Raw genomic sequence first — 25,560 nt, 5'->3', positions numbered from 1 at the left:
CAAACCCTTTCGCGATTGGCTAGCCCTGTGACGCGTGGGGGAGAGGCCTCCTCCGATTGGCTGAGGGGGCCGCGCCGAATCGGCGCGCGCGGGCTCGGGCCGGCAGTCCGCCATGAACTGCCTGACGGTGCCCGGTGTCCACCCCGGCTCCCCCAGCCGGCCCCGCGGGCAGATACAGGTACGGTGTCGCCCCGGGGCACGGGCTGGGGGGTAGGTACCGCTGCCACCCTGGGGCACCGGTGCGGGAGCAGATGCAGGTACGGCAACGCTCCCGTGCATCGGGCTGGGGGCAGGTACGGGCACGGTACTGCCCCGGGCACGGGCTGGGGGCAGATACAGGCGCTGTGCCTGGTCACCGCGCCGAGGGGGCTGCGGGAGCCCCGACTGGGTGGAGCCGGGGCTTCCCGCTGGCTGCTGCTCTGACCGCGCCGTTCTGCCCTTAGGTGATCTTCGGGCCCATGTTCTCCGGGAAGAGGTAGGCGCGGAGCGGGAGGCGCAGGGCGGGGGCACGGGAAGGCGGCGGGCTGAGACTGAGGCCCGCTGACACCGTGTCTTGCAGCACGGAACTCATGCGGCGAGTGCGACGGTTCCAGCTCGCCCAGTACCAGTGCCTGCTGGTGAAGTATGCCAAGGACACGCGCTACAGCTCTTCCGGGGTCTCCACACACGACAGGTGAGCTCGGGGGCAGGAGGACACCCCGCTTCCACGGGGCTGCCTGGCCTGTGGGCTCACTCCCTCCCTGCCCACAGGAGCACCATGGAGGCCCTGCCTGCCCGGCTCCTCCAGGACGTCTACCAGGAAGCGCTGGCCGCCGCCGTCATCGGCATCGACGAGGGCCAGTTCGTAAGTGCATGGCTGGGGTGGGTTTGCTGGGCTCTGCGGGACACAGACTCCTCGGCACACCCTGTGCATACCAAGGCCTGTCCTTTGTAGGAAGAGGGGGAAGTAACACCCTGGGGCAGTTTGATCTATGTGGCCTGTGCTTACAGTCAAAGCCTCCTTCCTTATAGTCCCTGCAGACAGGACAGTGGGAGTGCAGCCCATTTCACAGACAGGGCACATGGCTCTGATCTTCCTGATTCCTGGTGCTGCTGTCTGGGCACGCACCATGGGATCTGGAGCCGAGTGATGCCCCCCCTCCTTTACGATGTGCCTGTGCCCCTCCAGTTCCCAGACATTGTGGAGTTCTGCGAGACAATGGCCAACACCGGGAAAACCGTCATTGTTGCTGCTCTGGATGGGACTTTCCAGAGAAAGGTAAAGCACTCCTTTTGGCACAGCAGCTGCTTTGGGACCCTCGTGGAACCCACCCAGCAGCATCTTCCCTGCTGTCTCACACAGGCCTTTGGGAGCATCCTGAACCTGGTGCCGCTGGCGGAGAGCGTGGTGAAGCTGAACGCTGTGTGCATGGAGTGCTTCCGGGAGGCCTCCTACACCAAGAGGCTGGGAGCAGAGCGGGAGGTGAGTCACCTTGGAACAGAAACTGTTTCACCTTTCCAGTCCTGCTGGTATGGAGAGACTCCCTCCAGGGAGCTGGGCTCTGCAATCACTCCCCAAACTTCCCTGCCAGGTTGAAGTGATTGGAGGAGCTGACAAGTACCAGTCTGTGTGCCGAGCCTGCTACTTCCGCAAGCGACCCCAGCAGGCCGGGCCAGAGAACAAGGAGAACGTGCCCCTGGGCCTGAGGCAGCTGGAGACAGCTGCCCCTCGCAAGATCTTCACTTGACTGCTGGGAAAATGGAGGGAAAGGGAGTTCAGTGCTGTGGCTCACAGGCACCAGGTCTGCCTCTCTGTATTTTAACAAACTGTTCAGTGCCTCAGCCCTCCCTACCCAACCTCCCCACACCAAGCACCACAACTGAGGATCCACCAAGCCTGATGCTGTGGAAGCTGAAGCAAAAGCCTGGCTAGAGTGAGTTCCCATCTCAGAACAAGGAGAGAGACCAGCACAGTTACTGATGCTGCCACACGCAGGCCCTGGGGCACTGCATGTTGAGCCGGGCCGCAGCGCTGCTGCCGCTCACTGTGGCTCTGGCCAGCTCTCCCAGTGGTCTAAGCGTGCTCAGGCTGGCACTGCTGCTGCTTCTGGTGCCTGGGAATGCAGCCCTTCTCTCTTGTGCACTGTTGCTAAATTTCAGGTTTCTCAAGACAATGTACAGCCATTAGTATTTTAACTGCAACTTTTAGCTTCCTTCCTTAACCGTCTGAGGTAACTTGTCCCTTGTCACAGAGCTGTGACACAGCTTTTAAACTGACACACAAGGCAGCCCAGCCCTGGGCAGGCCCCCAACCTCTCTGCCAGCATGCTGGCTGGTGTCAATTATTGTTGAAACAGAAGAAGGTAGAGGAGGCCTAGCAGCTGACTCTTCTGAGGTGTTGAACCTCAAAGGGCTGGCTGTGTTCTAGCAGGCTGTGACAGACTCGTCTGGAGGAGCTGGTCCCAGGAAGAGCCTCCAAATTCAGGGCAGTTTTTCTCAGGTTCAAGACTGGTGCTTCCACTTTGGTGCTATGTTACCTGTGAGAGGTTTGGAGGCTCAGAGTTTGCACTAGTTATTCCAGGGAAGATCCAGCTGCTTGGTAAAGGGGCTCTCCTGAGGAGCTGCTTCTCTGCTCTAGTCATGTCTCTTGCTTTCTCCTCAGCCTTCCAAAATTCTTGAGGCTGACTCTTAGTCTGCTCTAAGCTGACTGAAGGATCCTCTTCCCTCATTGTTAGACTCAGATTCTGGAAGGTTGTTATGTTGTTGCTTCCTTATTCCCTGTGAAAGTGTTTTTTTCCTGGAAGTGTTTTTTTCCAGCATCCACAGGCTCCAAACAGTAGCTCTTTGTTCTGGCCAGGCCAGACCCCTGCATCTGAGTCCAGGGCTGCTGTTTGCCTGTGCCCTGGAAGGCTCCAAGAGCTGCCTGAACTCCCCCTGCTGCCCCCATGTTACAGGTGAGAATTATTGTATTCACAAGCACTCGATTACTAGGCCTGGGCTTTTCCCCCAGGGCTGGGGAAGCCTCTGCTGCTGCTTTAGGTTAATAAATAACTTAATGAACCCCTGTGTGTATTTTTTACCAGCGCATTCTGCTAAGTCGTCCTGGCCATGACCAATGAGACAGCAACGTGGGCTGGTCACAGGGTGGGAGGGCTGCTCAGACCAAGGAGCATGAGGAGGGTGGCCTAAAAATAGCCACCAGCATGAATGTGCTGTTTGCAGCACAGCAGTTGGCAGGGGCTGCACTGCCCCAGCTGACACTCCAAGCCCTGGAGGGGCACAAGGAAGGGGCCTTTTCTGCTTCCCCCAAGACAAAAGGCACATGGTGGCTCGGTGAAAATGTTTATTCCAACCCTACAGTGACAACTACTTGAAGGCTGGCCCCAGCAGTGATGCCCCACACGGCTGCTAGGACAGCACAGCAGCAAACACAACCTGAGACAATGGCCCACAGGCTCCTGGTGTGGCTGGAGTGCAGGTGGGAGCCTGGGTGCAGGAGCACGGGAGCTCAGCCTCGCAGCAGCAGAGGCAGCACTCAGGCAGGCACACAAGGGAAAGAAAGTGCTCCAGGACTGTCCTCAGCCATGGCCCTGCTGAGGGATCTCAGTGCTCACTGCTCCCACAGACCCCAAACTGCATCATCCAAGCACCAGCAGCTCTAGTGCAGGCTGGGGGAATGCACAGCACGGCATTAGGGAAGAGGGGGCTTTGGCAATAGCTCGCCCAGAAGCAGCTGATGGGGGAAGGCAAGGGAAGCCAGCGCAGGCAGGAGCTGGGCCTGGCTGTGCTACAGCGGCGAGAGCGAGAGACGGCACTTGGGGAATGCAGCCAGCAGGGCTGAAAGGCACTGGAGACAGGATGGGCCAGGGCAAGTCACAGGGGCAGAGCCTGGCCAGGTCCGGGGGTGTGAACTGCAGCCCATCACCAAGGCACCACAGCAAAAGCAGAGGCTTGCACATGCCAGGGCTGCCCACAAACCCAACCTCCTGCAGCTGCAGAGTTCACCCAGCAGCTGCAAATCATCATGTGCTAAATCACCCACCAAATCACACACTGGGCTCTGGACCTTCCAGTGAGGATCTCAGCTCTGGGACCAGACAGAAGCCCCTCCTGCACCCCATGAAAAAGCCCAGTCACCTTCAAACAAAGCAGCCATCACCCTCCTGCCCCACTGTCCCCTCCAAGTCACAGATCCCTCCCTCCCTCCCTCCCCGCGAAAGGAATTGCACTGGTACAGCCATCCCATGTGTGCCAGCCAGGGCTCAGTACACTGGTGGTGGCTGATAGCCCTCGGGGGCCTCCGCTGTGTGCGTGAAGGGTGGCTGCTGGTAGCTCTCATGGCTAATGTTGGGATAGCTGGAGTAGGGAGTCGGAACCCCTGCGCTGGGGTCAGCATAGCTTTGAGCAAAGTCCTCCACTCCCATTTTGTACCTCTTGTAAGCGAAGGTGAGCAGGAGTCCCTGCAGAGAGAAGGGGAGCAGCATCAAGGCCATTCCAGGCTGTGGAGCACAGGGGGCCCCTTTGCAGTCCCCCCAAGTGGGGCAGAGTGGTTCACTCACCCAGGAGAAGATGGAGAAGAAGCTGAAGGTGATGGCAGCGCGGGCAGAGTCCGCTCCGATGTACACATCCTCGGCCCGCGTCCAGGACCACTGGTTGGTCAAGAAACAGAAGCCAATGAACCACAGGAAGGTCCAGAGACCTGTGGGGGGAAGTGGCATGAGGGGCCAGGGCAGGTCCTGCTGCTCCTGGGCAGTCCTGGGCCCAGACACTGCTGCACCGTGCAGGCTGGCGCAGGCACCCGGCCACAGGCAGCCACTCCTCGGGGCACTGAGCAGCAGCAACAGCAGCAGCGCGTGGCCCGCGGGCAGCGCGCCAGACGGGAGCGACTCCCTTCGCCAGGCACCGGCAGCCACGTCACGGGACAAGGCGGCCATTGTGGCAGCCACGGGAGGCACAGCCTGCCCGCGCCCCAGTACCTGAGAAGCCGAGGTCGGCCAGGACCAGGTACTTGCGGTCGGTAGTGTTGCTGATCTGGGGGAAATAGACGTCCACCATGAAAAAGAAGATGCAGGCGAGGAAGGCGAGGACGCCGATGCCGATGCCGTAGCGACAGGCGTCCTCGTTGTGGTTGAAGATGCAGTAGAGCTGGGGGTCCTCGGGCCGGCTCATGTAGCCATCCCCGACCAGGCAGGCGAACACGATCAGGGCGAAGACCTGCGGGGTGGAGCCGATGTCCGGTGGGCGGCACCGAGGCCGGGGGGAGCCCTTTGGGTGCTGCCCGTCCCGGCGGGCAAGGGGCACCGGCCTGCGGCGGGGGGATGCCGTCCCGGAGGGGCTCTCCCGTCCCGTCCCGTCCCGACTCACCGCGCTGACGATCCGCGCCAGCACCTGCGGCTGCTGCACGAAGCGGACCAGGTCGAAGGCACCGCCGGCCTTGGCCGCCCCGTAGGCGCCTCCGCCGCCCTCCATGGCGTTCCGCCGCCGCTCCTGCGCGGCACCGCCCCGGGAGGGCCGGCCCTTGCGGACCGGGGGCGCCGGGGCGGGGCGGGCGGGCTGGGTCCGGCGGGACAGGGGCTCCCCCGCCCGGGCATAGAGCGCCGCGCCGGTCCCGCTCCGTATCCCGGTGCGCCGCTCTATCCCTTGTTCCGCTCCGGTGTAACGGGGGACGGGAGCGCCGGCCCCACGCCTCGGCCGCCGACGGGCCCCGGTGAGCGCAGCCGAGGGGAAACGGGGGCTTCTGGGGAGCTCCCACCGCCCCCAGCCGGTACCGGGAGGCGGCAAGGGGGACGGGACGGACAGGGCTCGGCAGCCCCCGCCCTCCCCGCAGATCCGCACCCGCGCGAGCCGCGGCCCGGGCAGCCGGCGGCGGGGAGCGTTCCGTCGGTTCCCGGTTCGGGGCTAGCGGCGCTTGACGGGGAGCCCCGGGGCGGCCACCTGCCCCGAGCAGCCTTAGCCCGTCCCGGGGTGGAGGAGGGAAAGCAGGGGAGGAATGAGGGACGGAGAACACGGCGGGGGGCTCGGGGGTCTTTGCTCCGATGGGCCGGTCCGGGCCCTTCCCGAGCCGAGCTCCGGGACTGGTGCTCGCAGGTTTCGTACCCGACCCTAAGGGTCCCGGGACGGCGGGCGGAACCCGCTCGGCCGCGGTACCGCCCCATCCGCCCTCTCTTCCTTCCTGACGCCGGGCTGGACCCGGGGTTAGTCCCGGTTTAGCCCCGCGGACTCCGCGCTCCCGGCTGCCCCCGGCCTCGCACGCCGCGGCTCCGGCTCCGTCCCCGTCCCGCAGCGCTTGGGAGCCGCGGAAACCGGGGGAGCCGCGGTAAGCCGGGGCTGGTGGCGCCCGTCTGCTCACCACGGCAGGGCCCATGTAGGAGGGACCCGCTCGGCCTCGCAGGATGTCCCAGCCGCCCTCCATCACCCTCCACGTCCCCGAGGGCTCCGAGAGCGATGGGTGAGTGTGACCTCCCCGCTGCCCTGCCGTGCCTTGCGACCTCCATCCCAAGGTACGATGGGCTACGACCTCACGCCCTGCAGGCACCAGGTGTCCGAGCCACCGTGTCCCTGTGTTCCTTCAGCCAGGAGCCCAGTCCGGACAACGAGAGAGCCCTGCACACCTCATTCCACCAGCTCATCATGGAGCAGAGCAGCTTGATCGAGGCAGGTCTGGAGCTGGAGTTGCAGGAGAGAGGCAGAGGTAAAGCACTGCAGCCTCAGCCAGGGCATGCTGGGGACAGTGTGTGTGCCTAGGACCATCCCTCTGCTTGGGCCAGCTGTGTCAAAATGCTGTGGCCAAAGCATTCGTAGGAGCCTGCTGATGCCTTGGCCAGTGCAGAGCAGGGCAGTCCAGGGCAGATTGGATCTTGGGGACACAGAAAGCCCTGGGGAAAGGGGTACTCTGGGAAGGGCACACACCTAGCCTCTGTGCTGGAGCAGAGCTGCAGGGACACAGGGATGAGCCATGGCTTCTCTGCATCCTGCCTTCCCCCTCCCAGAGTCCCCAGCCCGCTTAGCTGTTCCAGATGCCTGTGCCATGGCCTGGCCAGAGCCCGGGCAAGGTGAGGAGCACCCCAGCTACTCCTCTGCCTCCCTGCAGATCTTGGCCAGCATGCCCAGCCGCACGATCGGTAGGTGCCACCCACTTTCCCACCCTTCCCCAGCTCCCAGAGCCCCTTGGAGCTCTGCCTGCCCTGCTCTCCTGCAGCCGCCCAACCCCTGCTCTGCTCTGATCCACAGGACGCAACCTCGGGGCCATCATCTCCCAGTACTGCAACCGCACGGCGCGGCTGCGGCGCCGGAGCGGCCGCCCACCGCTGCAGCAGCTCTGCCGCACGGCACGGCCCAGCCTGCGCCAGTATGACCTGGAGACTGACCCAACCAGGGCCACACTGGAAGGTGAGGGTCCCCCAGACTGTGGGAAGGCAGTGCTGACCACTGTCCCTATGCTGGGTTGGGGACAGCAGGCCGTGACTTGGCGGGCCTTGTCCCACTGAGCCCCTTGTGCCCCAGAGAAACGGCGCCTGCTGGTGAAGGAGCTGCTGAGCCTCTCACCCAGCCAGTGCAGCCACATGCTGCTCACCATGCCCCTCAGCCTGGCGGAGAAGCGCATCCTCCGGTGAGACCCCTTCCATCAGCACCAGCTTGGGCAGGACTCCCACAGCCGGAGCTGTCCCAGGAGCTGTGGTACCCTCTGACACCCCTCTCTTCTGGGCAGGCGGCAGCTGAGTGGGCAGAGGGGCCCAGTGAGGCAGCACGCCCACCACTGGGCCCCCTTCTCACCCTGTGGTTGGTCCAAGGTCTGCGTCGGCCTCGTAAGTCAGAGGCACAGGTCTGCACAGAGGCTGGGAGGGCTCCAGTGCAGGCTCCAGCCCCACTGCTCTCCCCATTTTCCTCTCCCCAGGGCTGCCGAGGTCTCTGGTACAGGCTCCTCTCCCTGCTCCGCACTGCCCAGCCCGGGCACTATGCCCTGAAGCAGATTGGTGGCCGCTTTGGCTCCAGTGTCCTGTCCTACTTCCTCTTCCTCAAGACACTCCTTATGTTGAACTTCTTTTCATTCCTCATCCTCCTGGCCTTCGTGGTGGTCCTGCAGGCCGTGTACCCCACTGCATCAGTCAGCCCCCAGCCCTTCACTGGCCTCGAGCTCCTCACAGGAGCGGTAAGCATGGCCCAGGCACCCCCAGGTCAGGGGCTGCGCCGAGCCTGAGGGGCAGCCCCACTTTCCCCCTGTAATAATACCCCAGTTCTTGCCCTTGCAGAGCCTGGGCCCCAGGACCACCGGTGCTGTGGGTGCACAAGGTGGTGCTGCCCCAGCCCAAGGCTCTGTGTCCCTGAGGCTGGCACAGAGGTGCCAGGCTAAGCGGGAAGCTGCGAGCACTGCCGAGGTCACCATGGGGCCCATCGTGTGCTTTCCTGCAGGGCTACTTCACACACTCGCTGCTGTACTACGGCTACTACAGCAATGTCACCCTGAATGACCCCTGCACCTCCAGTCCTGAGGGCAGCGTGTGCCCCCTCGCAGCCCCCCTGCTCCCGTACAACTTGCCACTGGCCTACCTGTTCAGTGTTGGGGTCTCCTTCCTTGTCACCTGCATCCTGCTGGTGTACAGGTGGGTCAGCGGCACCTGTGGCACTGCCAGCCTTCCCCTTCAGCCAGCCCCCATCCCTGATGCCCTTCACCTTGCTGCAGTGTGTCCCGCTCTTTTCGGGAGAGTGTGGGAAGCTCCACAGGGGACTTGGCCATCAAAGTCTTCTGTGCCTGGGACTTCAAGGTGATCCAGAGGCGCTCGGTGAAGCTGCAGTGCGAGAACATCTGCACCCAGTTGAAGGTGAAGGAGCTGGGCAATGCAAAACACCCCAGACCCCAACCTTGCTAGTGCTTTGTCCATCACCCCTCTGGGTCCTGCTGTGCTGCAGTGCTGCAGTGGGACAAAACCTTGCTCCAGATGCATAGTGGATATGGCAGCTCTGCTGCTGCTCTCTTGCAGGAGGTGCTGGGGGAGCAGCGCTCCCGCTCCCACTCGCAGAGCCGCTGCCAGTGCCTGGGGCACTGTGTTGTAATGCTGCTGGCCTGGGCACTGGCCCTGGGCTCGGTGTTGGGCTGCGTGTTGGCTGTACACTACTTCTCAGAGCACATGCACATGGTGAGTGCTGCCTCTCACCCTGGGATCCCCTGCCCTGGGGTTGGAGGGACAGGGCTGGGATACTGGGCAGTGACAGCCCCACTGCAGCTGTGCTCCTGGCTTGGACATTTGCTGCTCTCCCAAAAGACACCACACCTGGCTGCCAACAGCTGTGCACTCAGCCAGTACCTGCTCACCAGGTTCAGCAGGAGCAACAAGCACGGGGCAGTGGCAGATGGCAGCAAGAAGCCATTCTGCTAGTCCTGCCCCTTGTGGTGTCCCTCCTCAATGCCTTGATGCCGCACCTGTACAACTTGCTGGCAGTGTGGGAGAAGCAGGACTCCCCAGTGACACAGGTCTACGTGGCAATCACCAGGTGGGCTGGCTGGGGCTGTGGTGGAGGGAGCGTTCTGCAGCTGCACCTGTGGCAGGCAAGGAGGCTTTGGGGCCAGGCACCCCATCTGTGGGGCCCGGCCCTCGATCCCCTGGGCTCAGGGACTTCTGTCACTGCTCCTGCTCCCCAGGAACCTCATCCTGAAGATGGTGATTCTCATCCTGCTGTGCTACCACTGGGTCAGCCGGAGCGTTATCTGCTCGACAGAGGAGGTCAGCACCACTGCCTCAGGGCCATGGAAGGCTGGGCTGAGCATGGGGCTGTGCAAGGAGCTGGTGGCATCTTCCCTATTCGATATCAGGAAGAATTTCTTCCCTGTGAGGGTGGTGAGGCTCTGGTATAGGTTGCCAGAGAAGCTGTAGGTGCCCCATCACAGGAACTGTTAAAGGCCAGGTTGGAGAGGACTCAGAGCAACCTGCTCTAATGGAAGGGTGTGTCTGCCCATGGCGGAGTGGGGGAAGAGATGAGCTTTAGGGTTCCTCCCAACCCAAACCATTCTGTGATTCTATGCCACACTTGACTGTCTCCCCAGTGCTGGGAGACATGTGTGGGGCAGGACCTGTATCGCTTCATGGTGATGGATTTCATATTCACCTTGCTGGATACGCTCTTCGGGGAGCTGATCTGGAGGTAACATACCCCAAGACATGTCCCCCCACCAGTGTGGCATCCCTGCATGGTCCCAGCTCTCTGGTGCAGCCAGGCTCTGCTGCCATCAGAGGGGGAAGGTGGGGTGTGAAGTCCCCTCAGGCAGTGTGGGAACAGAGTTCACTTCCACCCAGGCTAATTCTGGAGAAGAGGCTGAAGACAAAGCAGAGGCCAGAGTTTGATATCGCCCGAAATGTGCTGGAGCTGATCTATGGGCAGACCCTGACCTGGTGAGATGTTTCTGCCTGGTGTGGCTCCTTCCTCTGCTGGCAAATGCATTGTAGTCCCCTGGAGCCCTGTGGGTGCTGTAGCTGTGCCCACCACTGTGTCCCCTGGGGCTCAGACCCAGGCAAGCTTGTCTTTCCCCTGCTCCCAGGCTGGGCGTTCTCTTTGCTCCGCTCCTGCCAGCTGTGCAGATGCTGAAGCTGCTGCTGCTGTTCTATATCAAAAAGGTGTGATTCCCCCACCCCCTGCAACTCCCCATGGGCTGAACTGTGGTGACGCTGTGCCCTGTCACCGTCAGCCCCTGCTGCAGCAGTGGTGCCACACGGAGCAGCCTCGTCCTTGTGGACTGAGCGGGGCTCTCTGGGGACAGCATGTCCCCAAGCTCACTTGGCTCCAGTGGGCAGGAGGGAGGGGACAGCAGGGACTGCTCTCCAGGAGCTGGCAGCCCACGGGACACTTCTCCCTATCCACAGACCAGCCTGATGCAGAACTGCCAGTCCCCCAGCAAGCCCTGGCAAGCATCACGCATGAGCACTGTGTTCATCACTCTGCTGTGCTTCCCCTCCTTCCTGGGTGCAGCTGCCTTCCTCTCCTACACCATCTGGTCGTGAGTACCCACGAGGCTGCGGCTCAGGGCACAGGACCCCCGGCTGCCTGGAGAAGGAGGGGCTGGGGAGACCATTGGCCCCTGTCCCTGGCAGCGCCCAGCTGCAGGCTATGAGGTGCTGCCCCAGGCAAGGGAGGTGCCTCCCTGCTGCTGGCCCGTGCTCACTTCCTCCAGCTGTTCCTGCTGCAGGAGGCAAAGGATGAGGACTCCCTTGTCCAGCCCTGGGGATGCTGGGGACAGTGAGGCTGGGTCCCTGGAGGGCTGGACATCTGAGACAGGCAGTGCCCTGGTCTGGGACCAGTAGTTGCTGGGCTCCCCATTGCTCTGAACACCCTGTTGGTCTGTTTGCTCAGGGTGCAGCCATCAGAAACCTGTGGTCCCTTCCGGGGGCTGGAAACAATCTACAAGTCAGGGAAGAGGTGGGTGCTAGTGCTGGAGAAGTCCAACCCCAACATCACCTGGTTCGCCTGGGTCTACCAGCACCTGTTGGAGAACACAAGCCCCCTGTTCTTCATGTCTGTGGCCCTGATGTGAGTATGGACCCGAGCCCAAAGCTGAACCCCGGGCCCTCACTTTGAGGGTCCTGCTGTCACAGCCCTGAGCGGGGCTGGGAGCCAAGGTGTCACCCCAGAGCCCTGTGCCCCATCCCAGTGCCAGGAGCACAGTGTCCCTCAGCTTCCTGCCTGGCTGCCACCATCCCACCCTACTGTCATTGCAGAGCTGTGATCTACTTCAACATCCAGGTGGTAAGAGGCCACCAGAGGGTCATCTGCCTGCTCCAGGAGCAGATTGCCAATGTGAGCACTGCCCCTGCCCATCCCCGCGGCTTCACAGCCTGCTCCAGCCCCAGGACTGCCAGTTTGAGCTCTGGCCCCAGCAGCGCAGCCACTCACCCCCCAGTGCTGCTCACTGCGCTGTCTCTGATGTTGCAGGAAGGGGAAGATAAGGCATTTCTCATTCAGAAGCTTCACTCCGTTTACAAGCAAAGACACAGGCGCTCCTGAGTGCCAGGTGAGGCCAGCATGAAGGGCAGTGGGGAGGGGTTGCCAGGGCACCCAGAGCTCAGCCATGTGCATGGATGCTCCTCTGCCTGTCCCAAGGGATGCACCATCCTTGGTGTTACTGAGGCCCAGGGACAGGGAAGAGGATGGAGGCAGGTCTGGGACAAGGACCCAGGGTCTTGCGGACTCTCTCCTCTTAGTGTCAAGCTCCACAGGGAGGAATGGGATGGAACGGACTCTGCTTGCAGCTGGGACTGAATCTGTCCATCACAACACAGCACTGGAAGCTGGGGGACCATGGAGTGCTGGGGAAGATCCTCCTCTTGGCATGGCCAAGACCCACTGGGACATGTCACTGGGAATGCTGCATCACAGGGATGCAGGTGCTCCTGCTGCCTGGAGCTACTGGATGCAGTAGGTACAGGACCAGGCCTGCTGTCACACCCGAGGACACAGCTCCATGCAGGACTGCCTCACCAGCACAACCCTGCTCCGTGGGGGCTCACTTCTTGCAGAGAACAGCCCTTCAGCTCTCCCTCCTGCCAGTGTGCTCTGGGCTGTTTTCAGAATCCTTTGGGGACCATGGAGTTTTCTCCACAACCACCTTCACACTGCCTAGGGGCAGCAGGCATGAAGCCAGGAGCTACCAGGCATGGACCCAGCTCCAGCTCAGCACCTGGCTCCCCAGGAGAGCAGCTGGCTGATTGCAGTCCCACAGACAAGGTCACTGGGCCAACCCCAGCAGTCCTGCACCCACTGCCCTGGCTGGTGGGCCAGACTTGGAAGAATCACCGTGCTGCTGAGTGCTGGGCTGGGCAGGGACTCTGTGGGCTCAGGCTGACCTGGGCCATTAAAGCGCTGCTGTGCAGGAGTGCTCTGGCTGGTGTCTGGACGTGTTGGGCTGGAAGCAGACAGGTAGGATTGGTGTGTCAGTGCTCTTCGTGGTGGTGACTCAGCAGCAGTCAGGGTGTGCTCGGGCTCCTTGGCACGGCCTGCTTTCCCATGGGGCTGCCTGAGGCAGAGCCCAGTTCAGCCCACACTGAAAGGCCACTGAAAGGCCCACAGCAAAGGCCACTGCCAGCCCACTTGTCACTCACCATCACAGTGCAATAGCTGCAGCCCCCAGCAGCAAGAGCCACTCCCCTCCATGTCATGCTGTTAGCAGCTGCAGGCCCTGGGATGGCACCTGTCCCGGTGCCACAGCGCTGACAGGCCCAGGGCAGGGTGTGCTGTGCCATGTGCCAGGCACGGGCAGCCACCAGTCCCCTATGTCTTGGCACCAGGGCTGCCAGCTGAGGCAGCTGCCTGCCCAGCTGGGCTGGGCCACCAGCGTGGGCACAGGGCAAGTTATCAGCACAGATAGACACTGCTTAGTGGTGTGGGCACAGGGCAGGTTCTCTGTACAGCCCCAACTCTTCCTGGGGTGCATTAGGAAAGCATTGCCTGCAGGTCAAGGGAGGTGATCCTGCCCCTTTGCTCAGCCCTGCTGAGGCTGCAGCTGGGATTTCTGTGTCCAGTTCTGGGCTTCTCAGGACAAAATGGACATGGAACTCCTGGAGCAGGTCCAGCAGAGGCTACAGACACAATAAAGGGACTGAAGCACCTCTCTAATGAGAAGAGGCTCTAAGCCTGTTCAGCCTTGAGGAGAGACAACTGACAGGGGACCTCATCCTCTGTCAGCAGGGAGGTGTCAGGGGATGGACCAGGCTCTGCTCCTCGATGCCCAGCAGTGGGACAAGCAGCAACAAGCAGAAATTGATGCACAGGAGGTTCCACCTGAATATGATCTCTATGGGTCCCCTCCAATATTCTGTGATACTCTATTAGAAATAACTTCCTGTGCCAGTGACAGCACACTGGAACAGATTGCCCAGAGAGGGTGTGGCATCCTCCTCACTGGAGATAGTCCAGAACTGTCTGGATGCAATCCTGTGCCATGTCCTCTGGGATGACCCTGCTTGACCAGAGAGATTGGACCAGATGACCCACAGTGGTCCCTTCCAGCGTGACCCATTCTGAAATTGCCTGAGGCCAGGTGAGTGCCGGAGAGCAGCCGAGGGCTGGCACTTGCTACAGCTTGTGAGACATCCCTACTGAAGCACCCCAGTCACTGGCCTTGCCCTAGCTCCACCCAGGTCACCCAGTCACCCACCCAGGTCACCCCACTGTGCCTGGGCTGGCACGAGGCTCACATGGCCAGAGCTGCTGGCAGGAGCCCCACATGCACTCAGTCTTAAACCCAGGGGGCCTTACCCACCCCTGCCCTGCTTAGCTCAGCTCAGGTGCTGCTGCAGCCTCCAAGCCCGCTGCAGGAACTCCTCCTGTGCCTGGAGCTGCCAGCATGATCCGGGCCTCTGTGGCTTCTGCTTGTCCCTTCCCTAAAAGCCCAGGATCTCCCTCTGAGCGCAAGGCAGCCACCAGCCTGGACAGTTTGGTGGGAGTTTTACTGTGAAGTCCCACAGGGATCCAGTCCATCAACAGCCCAAGGCACTGTCCTGGGCTCTGCTCCCAGTCCCAGGCAGGGCAGCTGCTCCTTCGCCACCTCCTTCTGTGACAGGATTGTCCTGGGCTGCCACTGGCACCTGGCAGGGCTGGGGTCAGCAGGGGTCTTTGAGGGCGGTCCGAAGCCACTGCAGGACATCGGCCAGGCCGGTGCCATCGCGGGCGCTGGTCTCCAGCATCGTGATGGGCTGCGTAGCGCAGGACACGATGTCCTGCATGCGGAACAGCGACTTCATCTCCACCAGTGACATGTAGCAGGGCAGGTCACTGCAGTGGGGACAGGGGAGCTGCATCAGCCAAGCACGACGGCTGCCCTGCCCGGCCCAGCCCCGGCGCAGGGGTCTCCAGCCTGGGAAGTGCAGCAAAGCACAGCTGCTGCCCCCTGGCACCCCCAGCCTTCGGGTGACCTCCTCCTCACATCTTGTTGAAGATCACCAGGACGGGCACAGAGGCAAGCGGCGCTGCAGACAGGACTGAGAGCAGCTGGATGCAGGACGAGGAGACCTGGGTGGGGTTGGAGGCATCCACCACGAACTGGAGGGAAGAAGGGAAAGCAGGGTGCGGGTGTGCCGAGGGCAACCCCAGGCCGGACTGGGCCAGAGCAGTGCACGGAGGAGGGAAATCCCACCACGGGGCGAAACCGAGGGGACCGACCGACCCCCGCCCCGAAAGCCCCTCTCCCCGCGACCATCCCTCGGGACCGCGGCCCCGGGACGGGTTCCCAGTGCCGCTCACCAGGAGAGCGCTGCACTCGCTGTAGTAGCTGGGCCAGATGGGGCCCATGCAGCCGCCCAGCTCCCGCACGGTCACCCTCCGCGGCAGCCGCAGGTCCGTCAGGTTGGTGCCCACCTGCGGGACAGGCACCGGGACCGCTGGCTGCGGCCATGCCCCGCGGCCGCCCCGGTGCCGCTCGGCCCCGCCGGGCCGCACCTACCGTGGGCAGCGTGGCCGGGGGCTCGCCCAGCTCCGCGGGCTCCTCGGCGCTCAGCTGTGCCTCGCGTTAAGGACACGGCGGCTCCGGGAACGGTCCCCCCGGCCCGTCCCTCCCCGGTGCCCCGGTACCCCGTGCCCCACGGATATGGCGCAGCCGCCGCACCAGGAGGCTCTTCCCGCCGCCCGCCGCCCCCAGCAGCAGGAAGGTGGGCGGGGAGCGGCCCGCGGCCATCGCGGAGCCGCCCCGCGGAAACGGCACCGCCCCGGCGGAAGCCGGAAGCGGAAGGGCCGCAGCGGGGCGAGGGACGGACCGGGCCGGAGCGATCGGGCCGGCGGCGGGCGGACACCATGGGGCGCGGCGGCGGCACCTTCGAGCGGCTCCTCGGTACCGGCGCGGCCCCCTCGGCGGGCGGGACGGAAGAGGGTCGGGGTCCGCAGCGCTCGGGCCCGGGAGCAGGCGGGCCCAGAGCACGGCCCTGGCTGGGCCGGGCCGGGCTGCGGCACCGCAGCGGGGCTGAGGTCACCGAGCGCCCGGGGGCGTCTGAAGCGGGAGGGTTGGTGCTTTCCGGGTGCAATCGGGGCTTTATCCCCGAGCGTCGGGGCAGCGCCACGCCCGGAGCGCTCCCGGGGAGCGCCGGTGGCGGAGCGGAGCCGCGGGCTCACGGCGGCCCCGTGGGTTTGTTCATTGCAGACAAGGCCACGAGCCAGCTCCTGCTGGAGACGGACTGGGAATCCATCCTGCAGATCTGCGACATGATCCGGCAGGGAGACACCCAGTAAGTGCTCCTGGGCTTTTGGACATGCTGTGGGCGCAGCTCTCCTGTCTGCGCAAGGACGGAGACCCTTGGAGGGTCTCGGACCTGCCGGCCCGTGGTAACACACGTCTCGTTGTACCCTTCCGTAAGAGCATCAGAGGGGCTGTACAGCACGCCCTGATGTGCTGGCGTGTTTCCCAAACCCTGGGAGCTGCAGATTACCCCTGGCCTGAAATCATTAGGGAAACTCAAGCTTGAGTGTGCTTATTCCTTCCCAGTTTCACTCAGTGGATCATATACCCCTAAGCTAGCTGTGCCCTTCGTGTCAGGGTGGGGATTGGTGGGTTGTCAGCAGCAGGTGGGATCTCCCCTCAGATTCTTGATCCCCTGAGAACATGTCCCTTCTTCTCTACCCAGAGCAAAATACGCCGTTAACGCCATCAAGAAGAAGGTGAATGACAAGAATCCCCACGTGGCCCTGTACGCGCTGGAGGTAAGGGCACCTGGCTGGCAGCACAGCGGGGGCTTCTCACTACCTGCCTTCAGGCTGCACAGCTTCGTGCAGCCAGCCTCTTCCTGACTCAGGCACAGAGGTTTTGGGGTGATCAGGCCAGGGCCTTCATGCTTTAGTTCCATCTTGGGTTTGGAACAGGCAAAGCTGAGACTCGGGCTGCCCTCCCCGGGGTTGGTTTCCACAGAGCAGAAGGCCCCCAGCCCCTCATGGAGGTGAAGGACAGCTGGCTCCCAGTGCAGGGAGTGGATTGGCATGGCCCCAGCACACCTCACTGCTTAAGTACTGCCCCATGTTCATCCTGTAATGTGTGCTGGGACCCCCACAAGTTGCAGGAGAGGCAGGAAGCTGTGGGCTGATGTTGTTTTGGCCCTTGCAGGTCATGGAGTCGGTGGTTAAGAACTGTGGCCAAACAGTCCATGACGAGGTGGCCAATAAACAGACCATGGAGGAGCTGAAGGAAATACTCAAGGTAAATAGATTTATTTTACTGTCATTTTTTTTCCTGTGGAAAAGCAGCAGCAGCAGGAAGAAATGTATGTGTCCTCTCTTGTGTCCTCTTTGGGTAAGGAGCAGAAGGGAAACGGGAAATGCACTTCAGAAAAGAGCAAACTATCGTGTAGTGTGAAAGGGTGAGTGTAGGGAGTGAAGGAGGGCTTCTGGGAAGAGGAGATGTGGTGGGAGCAGAGGTTTGTGCTGTGAAATGGCAGGAATGTGCTGTGGAGGCCTGGGCCATTCCATGGGAAATGCTCCTGGATGCAACATTTGGGCTGGGACAGCAGAGGAAAACAGATGATGGCCTGGCACCTGTACCAAGGACCTGGGCAGTGGCAAGATGAATTCCCTCTCATGGAACAGTGTGAGACACATAGGCAGGTAAAGCAACAAAGGAAAAACCAGCTGGAGCTGCCTCTGTGTCACGGCTGTGTCATTGGCATGTTGAGTTGTTCAGGAGCTCTGCAGGATGTGACCATGGCTGCTGGCACTGACAAGTTGTTGTTACAAGCTGTCGCCAGTCTGATGCCTGCTGGAGCTTCAGGTGTCCTTGGACTGGGGAATTCCATAAGTGAAGTGGAAATGAGAACTCCTGTTTCCAGCTCCCAACTCAGAACAGCAATGTCCAGACAAGAGCTTATTAGCATCGTACTGTTCCTTCCTCATAGCTTCTGTTTTCCACCAGAAATAAACAAACAGGTGACCCAGATCCTTGGAGGACGAGCTGTGTGAGTCCTGTCACCTTGCACACCGAGCAGGGTGTCTCTGCTGTCACCTTCCTGTTAGGGCTGACTCAGTCTCCCTGCAGGATCTTCTCCTGAGGCAGGAACACTGACACAGCATGACAGCCAGGTGTGGTAGCACAGCCACTCCAAGGGCTGAGGAGATCGAATCAGATCCAGGGATTTTGTGGTTCTCTCAGTCCTTGCCTGCCTCAGGAGTTCCACAACTGCCCCATTCTCCTCCCACACTTGGAACTTTGCTGCTTGTGAACACCCGATGCTGGTAGAACAGTCCAAGTTCTGATGAGATTCAGGGCTGTGACATGTATGGAATGCAGGATTTTGCCAAATGTTCTAGAAGTTGGAGCTCCAGGAATTGTCAGTAAGTGATGCTGTGTGGGCCGAGGTCTTGGCTAAAATCAGAGCTTGACAGTACTGCTGTGCTTCCTGGGGATTTTGGGAACAGCCAGTCATGTGGATGTGATCACTTGGGCAGCTGATGACACGGCGGCTCTGAGGCTGGCTGAGGTCAGAACAGGCTTGCCAACTTTTCTCCAGTTCCCTGAAGTGTGATGCAGTTGCCCCTGCCTCCAAAGGGCAGCTGTCCCAGCTGTCCTCACTTTGTCACGTCCTGAGGTGGCTTTGAGTACTCCTGGAGGGGAGGTGCTGGCACCCTCCAGGCACCCCCCAGCACTGTCAGGGAGCAGGGAAGGTGGGCTGTGCTCTGCTGGGCAGCTGGGGCTCCCACCGAGTTCTGAGTGTGGGATGCTGGCTCTGGCGAGGGGGTGGACAGAGCTGCTGGGCACCTGCTCTAAGCATCAAGGCCACAGCTCTGTTCAGTTGGTCTGTGCTGCTCGAAGGATATTTTGTTGTTTGTGCTGGAGGGGGCAGTGGGGCAGCTGAAGGGGTCTGTTTGTGCTCTGCATTGTCCTTGCTGCAGGTTTTTGACAGCTCTTACCTCTCCTGAGTACTCTAAAGTCTCTCTTTCCTGAGAGGTCTTTCTGGCTTCTCTTTAGGGGGTTCACACCATCCTTTGGGTTTCAGGGACATTTTCTCAGATGTTTTTTTCTCGTCCCTTCCTGTGCAGAGGCAAGTGGAAACAAGTGTCCGCAGTAAGATCCTATACCTCATCCAGGCCTGGGCTCATGCCTTCCGCAACGAGCCCAAGTACAAGGTGGTGCAGGACACCTATCAGATAATGAAGGTTGAAGGTGAGGACTGTGGTCACAGGGGAGGGGACACCTGGTGAAGCAGCTCTGCAGGAGCTTTGGCAGTTCTGTGCCTGGTGTGAGCAAAATCTGGACTTGCAGCACTGAGCTCTTCCTTGGTTCCCAATACCCAATTAAACCTTCAGGATGACGAAATCCTGCTGCAGACATGGGACAGTCCAGTGGTCCCAGGACCAGGGCAGATTGCTCTAGGCCTCCAGCCCAGCCAGTGCTTCAGGGCTGGCTGGGAGACCTGAAAAGCGGGAGCTGCAGCCGTTCTTGGGGAGACTGGCAGCAAGTCATCATGTCCTCTGGGAGGGATTTGCTGTGGGGCAGTTCCTTCCTCACAGGCTTTTGTTCCTGCTCCCAGGATGGGTCCATGGTCCCCCTTGCTGACACATGTTTGTGTGACATTTTCCCTTCTGTCCCAGGACAGCAGTGTCCACTTCAAGGGCAGGGACACGCTGCTGCCTCTGCTTCCTTCTGTGCACCAGAAACTCTGCAGGCAGTGGCACAAGCTTGGAGGGTCAGTCCAACATCCTGAGCTGCTGTTGCTGAGCTCTGGCCCTTGAAGGCTGAAACTCACAGCCCTGCCTGCCCATCCAGTGGGCTTTATATCTCTCTCAGTTCAAAGTACTGAGAAATAATAAGCCTTATCCAGAGGCCCTTGATGTCCCTTGTGGGTGTGTAAGGGAAACAATTGGGGATTGTCCTCACACCATGGCTGAGGGGAGCCTGCTTCTGGTGTGTCAGAGGGAGGTGCTGGTCAAGACAAGAGGTGGTGCTGAGCTGGCACCTGTAGCATGAGCTTGCAGGCACATGGCCTCCCTGTGCCAGAGGATTCCTCTCACAACAGGGCTCCGTTTCTCCTGCAGGGCACATCTTCCCGGAGTTCAAGGAGAGTGACGCCATGTTCGCTGCAGAGAGGGTGAGCTCTGTGGCGGGGGAACAGCTGGCGCTGTGGGAGAGACCTGCTTTGCCATCCCCTTCTGCCAAACCTGCAGGTCTCGCATTCCTCCATTTTGTGCGGATTGGAGACCTTGCTGGGAGAACGGACCGGGACAGGGAGTCAGACCCATCATTCCTCCTGCTCACTGGCCTTGCAGCAGCTTGGCAGACTTGATGTGGCAGCAGGGCATTGCTGAAGTGATTGCTGTGCAGACAGTTTCCTAGTAAATCTTGTGCTGACTGGGAAAACATCACAGTCTCTCAAGAACACGAGAGGAGATAACTGGGGATTAATATTTCCTGTTGAGCTGCAGATGCCCTCAGTCTCCCCCATGAGGCATGAGAGCCCTGTTAACCATCAGAGCTCCTGAAAGGGCCACTGCCAATGCACTCCTCCCTCCTTACTCCATTTCCCTTGACCCCTACAGGCTCCAGACTGGGTGGATGCAGAGGAGTGTCACAGGTGCAGAGTGCAGTTTGGTGTTGTGACGCGGAAGGTGGGTGCTGCTCCTGGATTCCCTGCTCTATGCAGCCCTTGGAACTTGCAGGACTTGGTGTGTGGAAGTGTGCTGGGGACAGACCATGTTTCCTGGCTGCTGGCAGGGAAATGAGTGTCTGAGTGATGTTGGCTAAAGGAGAAGGAATGTCTTGCCACCACACTCATGTCTCCTGTCCTTCACAGCACCACTGCCGGGCCTGTGGGCAGATCTTCTGTGGGAAATGCTCTTCCAAATATTCCACCATCCCCAAGTTTGGGATTGAGAAGGAAGTGAGAGTCTGTGAACCCTGCTATGAGCATCTCAACAAGTCAGTACCCTTTGTGGTGGGTTTCTTTGCCTGCAGCCACTGAGACATTGAGGGGGAAAGCATGGTGTGGAACTAGCTCCCTGCAGAGCACAACGGGGGCTTCTCAGGCTGTGCAGGCTGGGCTGGGCTCTCTTCCTTCCTGGGAGTGGGGTTTGCTGCTGGAACATGGTGCAGAGCTGGGCTCTGGTGCAGAGAAGGGAGCATTCAGTCCATACTATCACTTGTCACTACAGGAAAACTGAGGGTAAAGCTGCTGCCACCTCTGAACTGCCCCCTGAGTACCTGACCAGCCCTCTCTCTCAGCAGTCCCAGGTGAGCAGCTGCCCCATAGGTAATCTGGTGATCCTGACCTGTTTGTTGATCCCATTACTGACCACCTCCTTATCTTTCCACTTCCAGCTGCCTCCAAAGCGTGATGAGACAGCTCTGCAAGAGGAAGAGGAGCTCCAGCTGGCTATTGCCTTGTCTCAGTCAGAGGCTGAGGAGAAGGAGAGAATGGTTTGTTCGCTGCTGGGGTCTGGGAGGGGTTGTTGCTCTTCAGCCCAGCTGTGCTGATCCATAACAGATCTCTGGACGTGTCCTGGTGTGAGCAAGGCTCAAAGCCTGTGGAATGAGAGGGTGAAAGCAGAGCCAGGCACAAGCTGTGTTGTGGTTGGTTTGGAGAAGCCTGGACTCTCTCTGAGTTGGCAGTTTTCTCTTTTGCAGAGGCAGAAAACAACCTACTCCATGTACCCCAAGGCTGAGCCCACTCCTGTCACATCGTCGGCTCCCCCAGTCAGCACGCTCTACTCCCCACCTGTGGTATGTCCGTGGCAGCTCCTGTACGTGAAGTGGCTGGACACAGGCCACTTCTGAGCCCGAGTTTGCCCTGATTTTGTCCAATTTAATCCTCATACTGAGAGAAGATATTTGCCCTGTTCAACCCATTGCTCGTTCACTGTGTTTTGAGCAAGAAGGTGTATTCTCAGCCAGGACTTAGGTGCCTCCACTGCCTCCCAGCCTGTGTCCCCTTTGAGGCTCAGCACTGGTGGTCATACATGGCCAGGTCCAAGCTGAACACCTGTGTGGGATCTGGGGATCTCTGGTTTTGCTGAACTACATTTCTCCATTTGTCTCTTTCCAGAATTCCTCTGCTCCCTTGGCTGAGGACATTGACCCAGAGGTAAGGATCCTGGCCCTACTAGTCTGCAGCACAGGCTTGCTCTGCGAGGCAGTGCTGCTCATTTTCCTTCTTTTCCTGGCAGCTGGCCCGGTACTTGAACCGCAACTACTGGGAGAAGAAACAGGAGGAGGTTCGCAAGAGCCCCACACCGTCAGCACCCCTGTCCCTGACGGAGCCAGCTGTGCAGCCTGGCGAAGCCCACCCCGCCCCTCTTGGGGTGGTTGAGGTAAGAGGGTGCCTAGGCCTGGGTCTGGCACCCACCGAAGGGCAAGAAGCACCCGACTCTTGGGCTCTGCAGGCTGGCTGCTGGCTCTTGGCACTGGGAGGTCACAGCTGACTGGCTGCCCTGTCCTTCCTTCCAGCAGCAGTACCAAAATGGTGAGTCCGAGGAGAACCACGAGCAGTTCCTGAAGGCGCTGCAGAATGCGGTCACCACGTTCGTCAACCGCATGAAGAGCAACCACATGCGAGGCCGCAGCATCACCAACGACTCTGCCGTGTTGTCCCTCTTCCAGTCCATCAACAACATGCACCCGCAGCTGCTGGAGCTGCTCAACCAGCTGGACGAGCGCAGGCGTGCGTGGGAGCTGGGGGAGCTGCTGGCCCTGGGCATGGGTGGGCGGCAGCCAGGGCTTCCACACTGTCAGGGTTCAGCATTCCCGTGACGCAGTCTCACCGGAGAGAGGCTGGTGTGCAGTGCAGGGGCAGTCCAAGTGCTCTGCCCCCATGTTCCTGAGGCTGTCCCTTCCCTCCTCAGTGTACTATGAAGGCCTGCAGGACAAACTGGCCCAGATCCGGGATGCGCGTGGGGCTCTGAACGCGCTGCGGGAGGAGCACCAGGAGAAGCTGCGCCGTGCAGCGGAGGAGGCAGAGCGGCAGCGCCAGATCCAGCTGGCACAGAAGCTGGAGATCATGAGGCAGAAGAAGCAGGTGAGGCAGGGGAGCATGTCTGGGGTATTCCAGGCCTGCCTGCTCTGTGGCCCAGCCCAGGGCTGGCAGGGATGGCTGCCCTGGTAGGAGGGCTTGTGTGGTATCGTGTCTGCCAGCCACCACAGCCCTGTTCCCACAGGAGTATCTGGAGATGCAGCGTCAGCTGGCCATCCAGCGACTGCAGGAGCAGGAGAAGGAGAGGCAGCTGCGCCTGGAGCAGCAGAAGCAGACCATCCAGATGAGAGCCCAGATGCCAGCTTTCTCACTGCCTTATGCTCAGGTACAGCTGCTGGGGTAGGCTCCGCCTGCCAGATTCAAGGGATTGTGGCTTTAAGCTGATTTTCCTTCTCCCACCAGCTCCAGGCCATGCCCACAGCCAGTGGGGTGATCTACCAGCCCTCTGGACCCACCAGCTTCCCTGGCACCTTCAGCCCAGCTGGCTCGGTGGAGGGCTCTCCCATGCACAGCGTGTACATGAACCAGGCTGCACAAGCGGGAGCTGGGCCCTATGCTGCCATGCCCGGCACTGGTACGCTGGGCAGCTCAGCCACTGCGGGGAGGGGAGAGCCCAAGGCGGTTGCTCCAACCTCTGCTCTCTCCACCCAGATCCCAGTATGGTGAATGCCTACATGTACCAGCCGGGCGCCAGCAGTGGGCAGGGCCCTCAGCAGGGGCCGGCGGTGCCCACCACCACCCCTGCATATTCATCCTACCAGCCCACACCCACACAGGGCTACCAGGCAAGTGAGGCAGCGCAGCCTGCAGCCAAGTGGGACAAGGGCTGGGGGGTTCTGTGGGGCTGGGCAATTTACCCAACCTCAGCAATGAGATCTCTGAGCAGGAGGGAGGACGGGCTGGTTGGTTCCAGATCTCCAGATCTGCTGCTCTTGCTGTGGCAGTGGGCTGGAATTAGATGCAGTTCTGGGCTCAAGGGCCTTGTCTGGAGAAGTGAGCTATTGCTGTCTGTGCCACCTCTCACCAGCTTCTCCCCACAGACTGCAGCCTCACAGTCACAGAGCATCCCAGCCATCTCCCAGGCACCCCAGTCAAGCACCATGGGCTACATGGGCAGCCAGTCTGTCTCCATGGGCTACCAGCCCTACAGTATGCAGGTGAGCACTCCCTGCTTGGGCGTGGGGGGACAAGGCATGGATGGGCTCCAGCCCATGGAGCCATCCTGGGGGAGGTCACCCACCACTGCCCTGTGGGTGATGCACGTTCCCCAGCCCCTGTGACGCCCGCCCGCTCGTTCCCATAGGGTCTGATGTCTGCCCTGCCAGGCCAGGACACAGCTCTGAGCAGCCTGCCAGCCCAGCAGTCCTACCTGCCCGGGCAGCAGCCCCTCTACCAACAGGTGAATGCCAGCAGTCCAGGGGGTCAGGACCTAGTGGGGCACATATTCTAATGAAGCCACACACTAACAAAGCTGTTTCCTCTGCTCCAGGTGGCCCCAGCTGGGGGGCCCCCCCAGCAGCAGCCCCCACCAGCGCCGGCCCCTGGGCAGCAGCCCCCGGGCAGCGGAGAGGCCCAGCTCATCTCGTTTGACTGATCGTGGCCACAGGGCACAGGGATCCAGTGTAACACTAGTCTTCATCCGAAATCACTCTGTACTTCGACTACTCATCCTGCCCCCCAGCCCCGTGTCCCAGGGGCAGTGGGGCCGTAGGCTCCTACTGCCGGCTTTGGGGACCAAGGGGCAGGGGAGCAGCCCCCCATGCCCTGCAGCCTGGGGCAGCAGCCCCCCGGCTCACCCACCCACCCTTGGCAGCTGGCGGCCCTGGGGCCGGGCGGGAGCTCGGCCTGCCCCTGTCGTTGCCCCGGGGCTTGTGGCACAGGCCCCAAGGGCGCAGCGCTCCAGCCCTGCCCGGTCCCCAGCTTTGCCCCATCCCTGCTGCGCCCCGCTCCCTGCAGCGTCCTCACGGGCCCGGGGCCCTTGGCTGGCCCGGGCCGCTTCCTGTCCCCGCCCCTCTCGGCGGAGACCGAGCGCTATCGGTGACAATAAAGTGTTGGAACGAACTGCGGCTCCTGTGCTGGGCGGGAGCAGCTCCCACCGGGGCATCCCGACAGCGAACGGGGCACATGGTTGCCAAGGGGAGGCAGCAGCTCCGGGGTGCAGATCCAGTCAAACTTCACCCCTCGGTACTGGCCAGCTTTGGCCACGTAAATTTCCTCCATACAGTGTCTAGAATGTTTCTGTGCTGTAGATGCATAGTCCTAAATTATTAAGCTTTCTGGAGCATTAGAATGTATTACTGCAATTAGTGAAAGTCAGAAAGGTAAAATGACAAGGCTTCCAGACTTTATTTTTGTTTCTTTTAATATGCATTCATTGTGCTTCAATTTTACCGTTAACCATGGTGTACAGTGTAGAAACAGAACCAATTCTCCTTCCAAACATTCCAGAGAGGAAGTAATTTCTGTTCTTTCAGATAGGAAATTTTTCCTACTCCTATTTACAAATGATAAATAGTAATGGCGGTATTACGGTTGACTTTGCTTTCCCATCGGCCCGCCTTGGCCTACATCTCCCATCGCGCATCGCTGCGCTCCCGCTGTGTCACCGCCGGCTCTCCGTCGGTGCCGAGCGGCGGCGCGGGGCCCGCCGGGAGCGCGGGCGGAG

At 60.9% G+C, this 25,560-nt stretch overlaps 5 protein-coding genes across 13 annotated transcripts in view; 3 read left to right on the top strand and 2 right to left on the bottom strand.

Moving 5' to 3' along the window:
* HGS (hepatocyte growth factor-regulated tyrosine kinase substrate) overlaps positions 1-24,884 on the top strand; it is a 45,172-nt gene extending 20,288 nt beyond the window's left edge. The window contains exons 2-22 of one of the 2 annotated variants that reach the window (XM_068209843.1): positions 15,739-15,787; positions 16,094-16,178; positions 16,575-16,650; positions 17,048-17,140; positions 18,973-19,096; positions 19,969-20,021; positions 20,470-20,538; positions 20,724-20,848; positions 21,082-21,160; positions 21,248-21,346; positions 21,554-21,649; positions 21,972-22,010; positions 22,093-22,236; positions 22,373-22,586; positions 22,768-22,940; positions 23,080-23,220; positions 23,298-23,469; positions 23,547-23,680; positions 23,936-24,052; positions 24,199-24,294; positions 24,385-24,884. In XM_068209843.1, the coding sequence (XP_068065944.1) occupies positions 15,751-15,787; positions 16,094-16,178; positions 16,575-16,650; positions 17,048-17,140; positions 18,973-19,096; positions 19,969-20,021; positions 20,470-20,538; positions 20,724-20,848; positions 21,082-21,160; positions 21,248-21,346; positions 21,554-21,649; positions 21,972-22,010; positions 22,093-22,236; positions 22,373-22,586; positions 22,768-22,940; positions 23,080-23,220; positions 23,298-23,469; positions 23,547-23,680; positions 23,936-24,052; positions 24,199-24,294; positions 24,385-24,489 (2,271 nt within the window). In that variant the 5' untranslated portion in view covers positions 15,739-15,750 and the 3' untranslated portion in view covers positions 24,490-24,884. Of the gene's footprint in view, positions 1-15,648; positions 15,788-16,093; positions 16,179-16,574; positions 16,651-17,047; positions 17,141-18,972; positions 19,097-19,968; positions 20,022-20,469; positions 20,539-20,723; positions 20,849-21,081; positions 21,161-21,247; positions 21,347-21,553; positions 21,650-21,971; positions 22,011-22,092; positions 22,237-22,372; positions 22,587-22,767; positions 22,941-23,079; positions 23,221-23,297; positions 23,470-23,546; positions 23,681-23,935; positions 24,053-24,198; positions 24,295-24,384 lie in introns of those variants that run through there. The other variant, XM_068209844.1, reaches the window with a different exon arrangement.
* On the top strand, positions 52-3,039 carry TK1 (thymidine kinase 1). The gene is made up of 7 exons (XM_068209860.1): positions 52-178; positions 444-475; positions 560-673; positions 751-844; positions 1,169-1,258; positions 1,343-1,462; positions 1,572-3,039. The coding sequence occupies exons 1-7, from the start codon at positions 113-115 to the stop codon at positions 1,725-1,727; spliced, it is 672 nt and encodes a 223-aa protein (XP_068065961.1). The 5' UTR covers positions 52-112; the 3' UTR covers positions 1,728-3,039.
* On the bottom strand, positions 3,306-5,502 carry SYNGR2 (synaptogyrin 2). The gene is made up of 4 exons (XM_068209859.1): positions 5,344-5,502; positions 4,956-5,193; positions 4,539-4,678; positions 3,306-4,439 (listed from the first exon to the last, which is right to left on the bottom strand). The coding sequence occupies exons 1-4, from the start codon at positions 5,446-5,448 to the stop codon at positions 4,242-4,244; spliced, it is 681 nt and encodes a 226-aa protein (XP_068065960.1). The 5' UTR covers positions 5,449-5,502; the 3' UTR covers positions 3,306-4,241.
* TMC6 (transmembrane channel like 6) lies at positions 6,043-12,801 on the top strand. 6 transcript variants are annotated; one of them, XR_011005297.1, is made up of 20 exons: positions 6,043-6,427; positions 6,552-6,670; positions 6,969-7,100; positions 7,210-7,368; positions 7,483-7,588; positions 7,688-7,784; positions 7,874-8,128; positions 8,389-8,579; positions 8,660-8,798; positions 8,958-9,113; positions 9,293-9,468; positions 9,617-9,698; positions 10,019-10,116; positions 10,269-10,364; positions 10,511-10,586; positions 10,833-10,966; positions 11,320-11,496; positions 11,618-11,763; positions 11,899-11,977; positions 12,183-12,801. XR_011005297.1 is itself a non-coding variant. In XM_068209842.1 (20 exons), the coding sequence occupies exons 1-19, from the start codon at positions 6,372-6,374 to the stop codon at positions 11,968-11,970; spliced, it is 2,400 nt and encodes a 799-aa protein (XP_068065943.1). In that variant the 5' UTR covers positions 6,050-6,371; the 3' UTR covers positions 11,971-11,977; positions 12,183-12,801. The 6 variants fall into 6 exon arrangements, 3 of the variants coding, with proteins under 3 accessions (XP_068065943.1, XP_068065942.1, XP_068065941.1); XR_011005295.1 differs by having other exon boundaries at positions 12,175-12,801; XR_011005296.1 differs by having other exon boundaries at positions 12,168-12,801.
* On the bottom strand, positions 14,393-15,701 carry ARL16 (ADP ribosylation factor like GTPase 16). 3 transcript variants are annotated; one of them, XM_068209856.1, is made up of 4 exons: positions 15,551-15,701; positions 15,404-15,460; positions 14,888-15,318; positions 14,393-14,736 (listed from the first exon to the last, which is right to left on the bottom strand). In XM_068209856.1, exons 1-4 carry the CDS (start codon positions 15,632-15,634, stop codon positions 14,565-14,567), a joined length of 744 nt encoding a protein of 247 aa, XP_068065957.1. In that variant the 5' UTR covers positions 15,635-15,701; the 3' UTR covers positions 14,393-14,564. The 3 variants fall into 3 exon arrangements, with proteins under 3 accessions (XP_068065957.1, XP_068065958.1, XP_068065959.1); XM_068209857.1 differs by having other exon boundaries at positions 14,888-15,003; positions 15,551-15,698; XM_068209858.1 differs by lacking the exon at positions 15,551-15,701 and having other exon boundaries at positions 14,888-15,003; positions 15,205-15,318; positions 15,404-15,538.
* Positions 24,885-25,560: the final 676 nt, after the last annotated feature.

The sequence above is a fragment of the Anomalospiza imberbis genome, chromosome 19 (genome assembly GCF_031753505.1).
Source record: "Anomalospiza imberbis isolate Cuckoo-Finch-1a 21T00152 chromosome 19, ASM3175350v1, whole genome shotgun sequence".
In the NCBI taxonomy this organism is placed as follows: domain Eukaryota; kingdom Metazoa; phylum Chordata; class Aves; order Passeriformes; family Viduidae; genus Anomalospiza; species Anomalospiza imberbis.
This window is presented reverse-complemented; position numbering and strand designations above follow the sequence as displayed.

Bases quoted from the DNA above. Each gene is read 5' to 3' on its own strand.
- TK1 (XM_068209860.1), top strand. From the start codon at position 113: ATGAACTGCCTGACGGTGCCCGGTGTCCACCCCGGCTCCCCCAGCCGG. The intron at 476-559 runs GTAGGCGCGGAG...CGTGTCTTGCAG, and splicing joins CCCATGTTCTCCGGGAAGAG to CACGGAACTCATGCGGCGAG. The intron at 1,463-1,571 runs GTGAGTCACCTT...CTTCCCTGCCAG, and splicing joins GGCTGGGAGCAGAGCGGGAG to GTTGAAGTGATTGGAGGAGC.
- SYNGR2 (XM_068209859.1), bottom strand. From the start codon at position 5,448: ATGGAGGGCGGCGGAGGCGCCTACGGGGCGGCCAAGGCCGGCGGTGCC. The intron at 4,679-4,955 runs GTACTGGGGCGC...TTCCCCCCACAG, and splicing joins GGCCGACCTCGGCTTCTCAG to GTCTCTGGACCTTCCTGTGG. The intron at 4,440-4,538 runs GTGAGTGAACCA...TTCTCTCTGCAG, and splicing joins TCTTCTCCATCTTCTCCTGG to GGACTCCTGCTCACCTTCGC.
- TMC6 (XM_068209842.1), top strand. From the start codon at position 6,372: ATGTCCCAGCCGCCCTCCATCACCCTCCACGTCCCCGAGGGCTCCGAG. The intron at 6,671-6,968 runs GTAAAGCACTGC...TCCCCCTCCCAG, and splicing joins GTTGCAGGAGAGAGGCAGAG to AGTCCCCAGCCCGCTTAGCT. The intron at 9,469-9,616 runs GTGGGCTGGCTG...CCTGCTCCCCAG, and splicing joins GTCTACGTGGCAATCACCAG to GAACCTCATCCTGAAGATGG.
- ARL16 (XM_068209856.1), bottom strand. From the start codon at position 15,634: ATGGCCGCGGGCCGCTCCCCGCCCACCTTCCTGCTGCTGGGGGCGGCG. The intron at 15,319-15,403 runs GTAGGTGCGGCC...CCTGTCCCGCAG, and splicing joins CCCCGGCCACGCTGCCCACG to GTGGGCACCAACCTGACGGA. The intron at 14,737-14,887 runs GTGAGGAGGAGG...TCCCCACTGCAG, and splicing joins CTGGTGATCTTCAACAAGAT to TGACCTGCCCTGCTACATGT.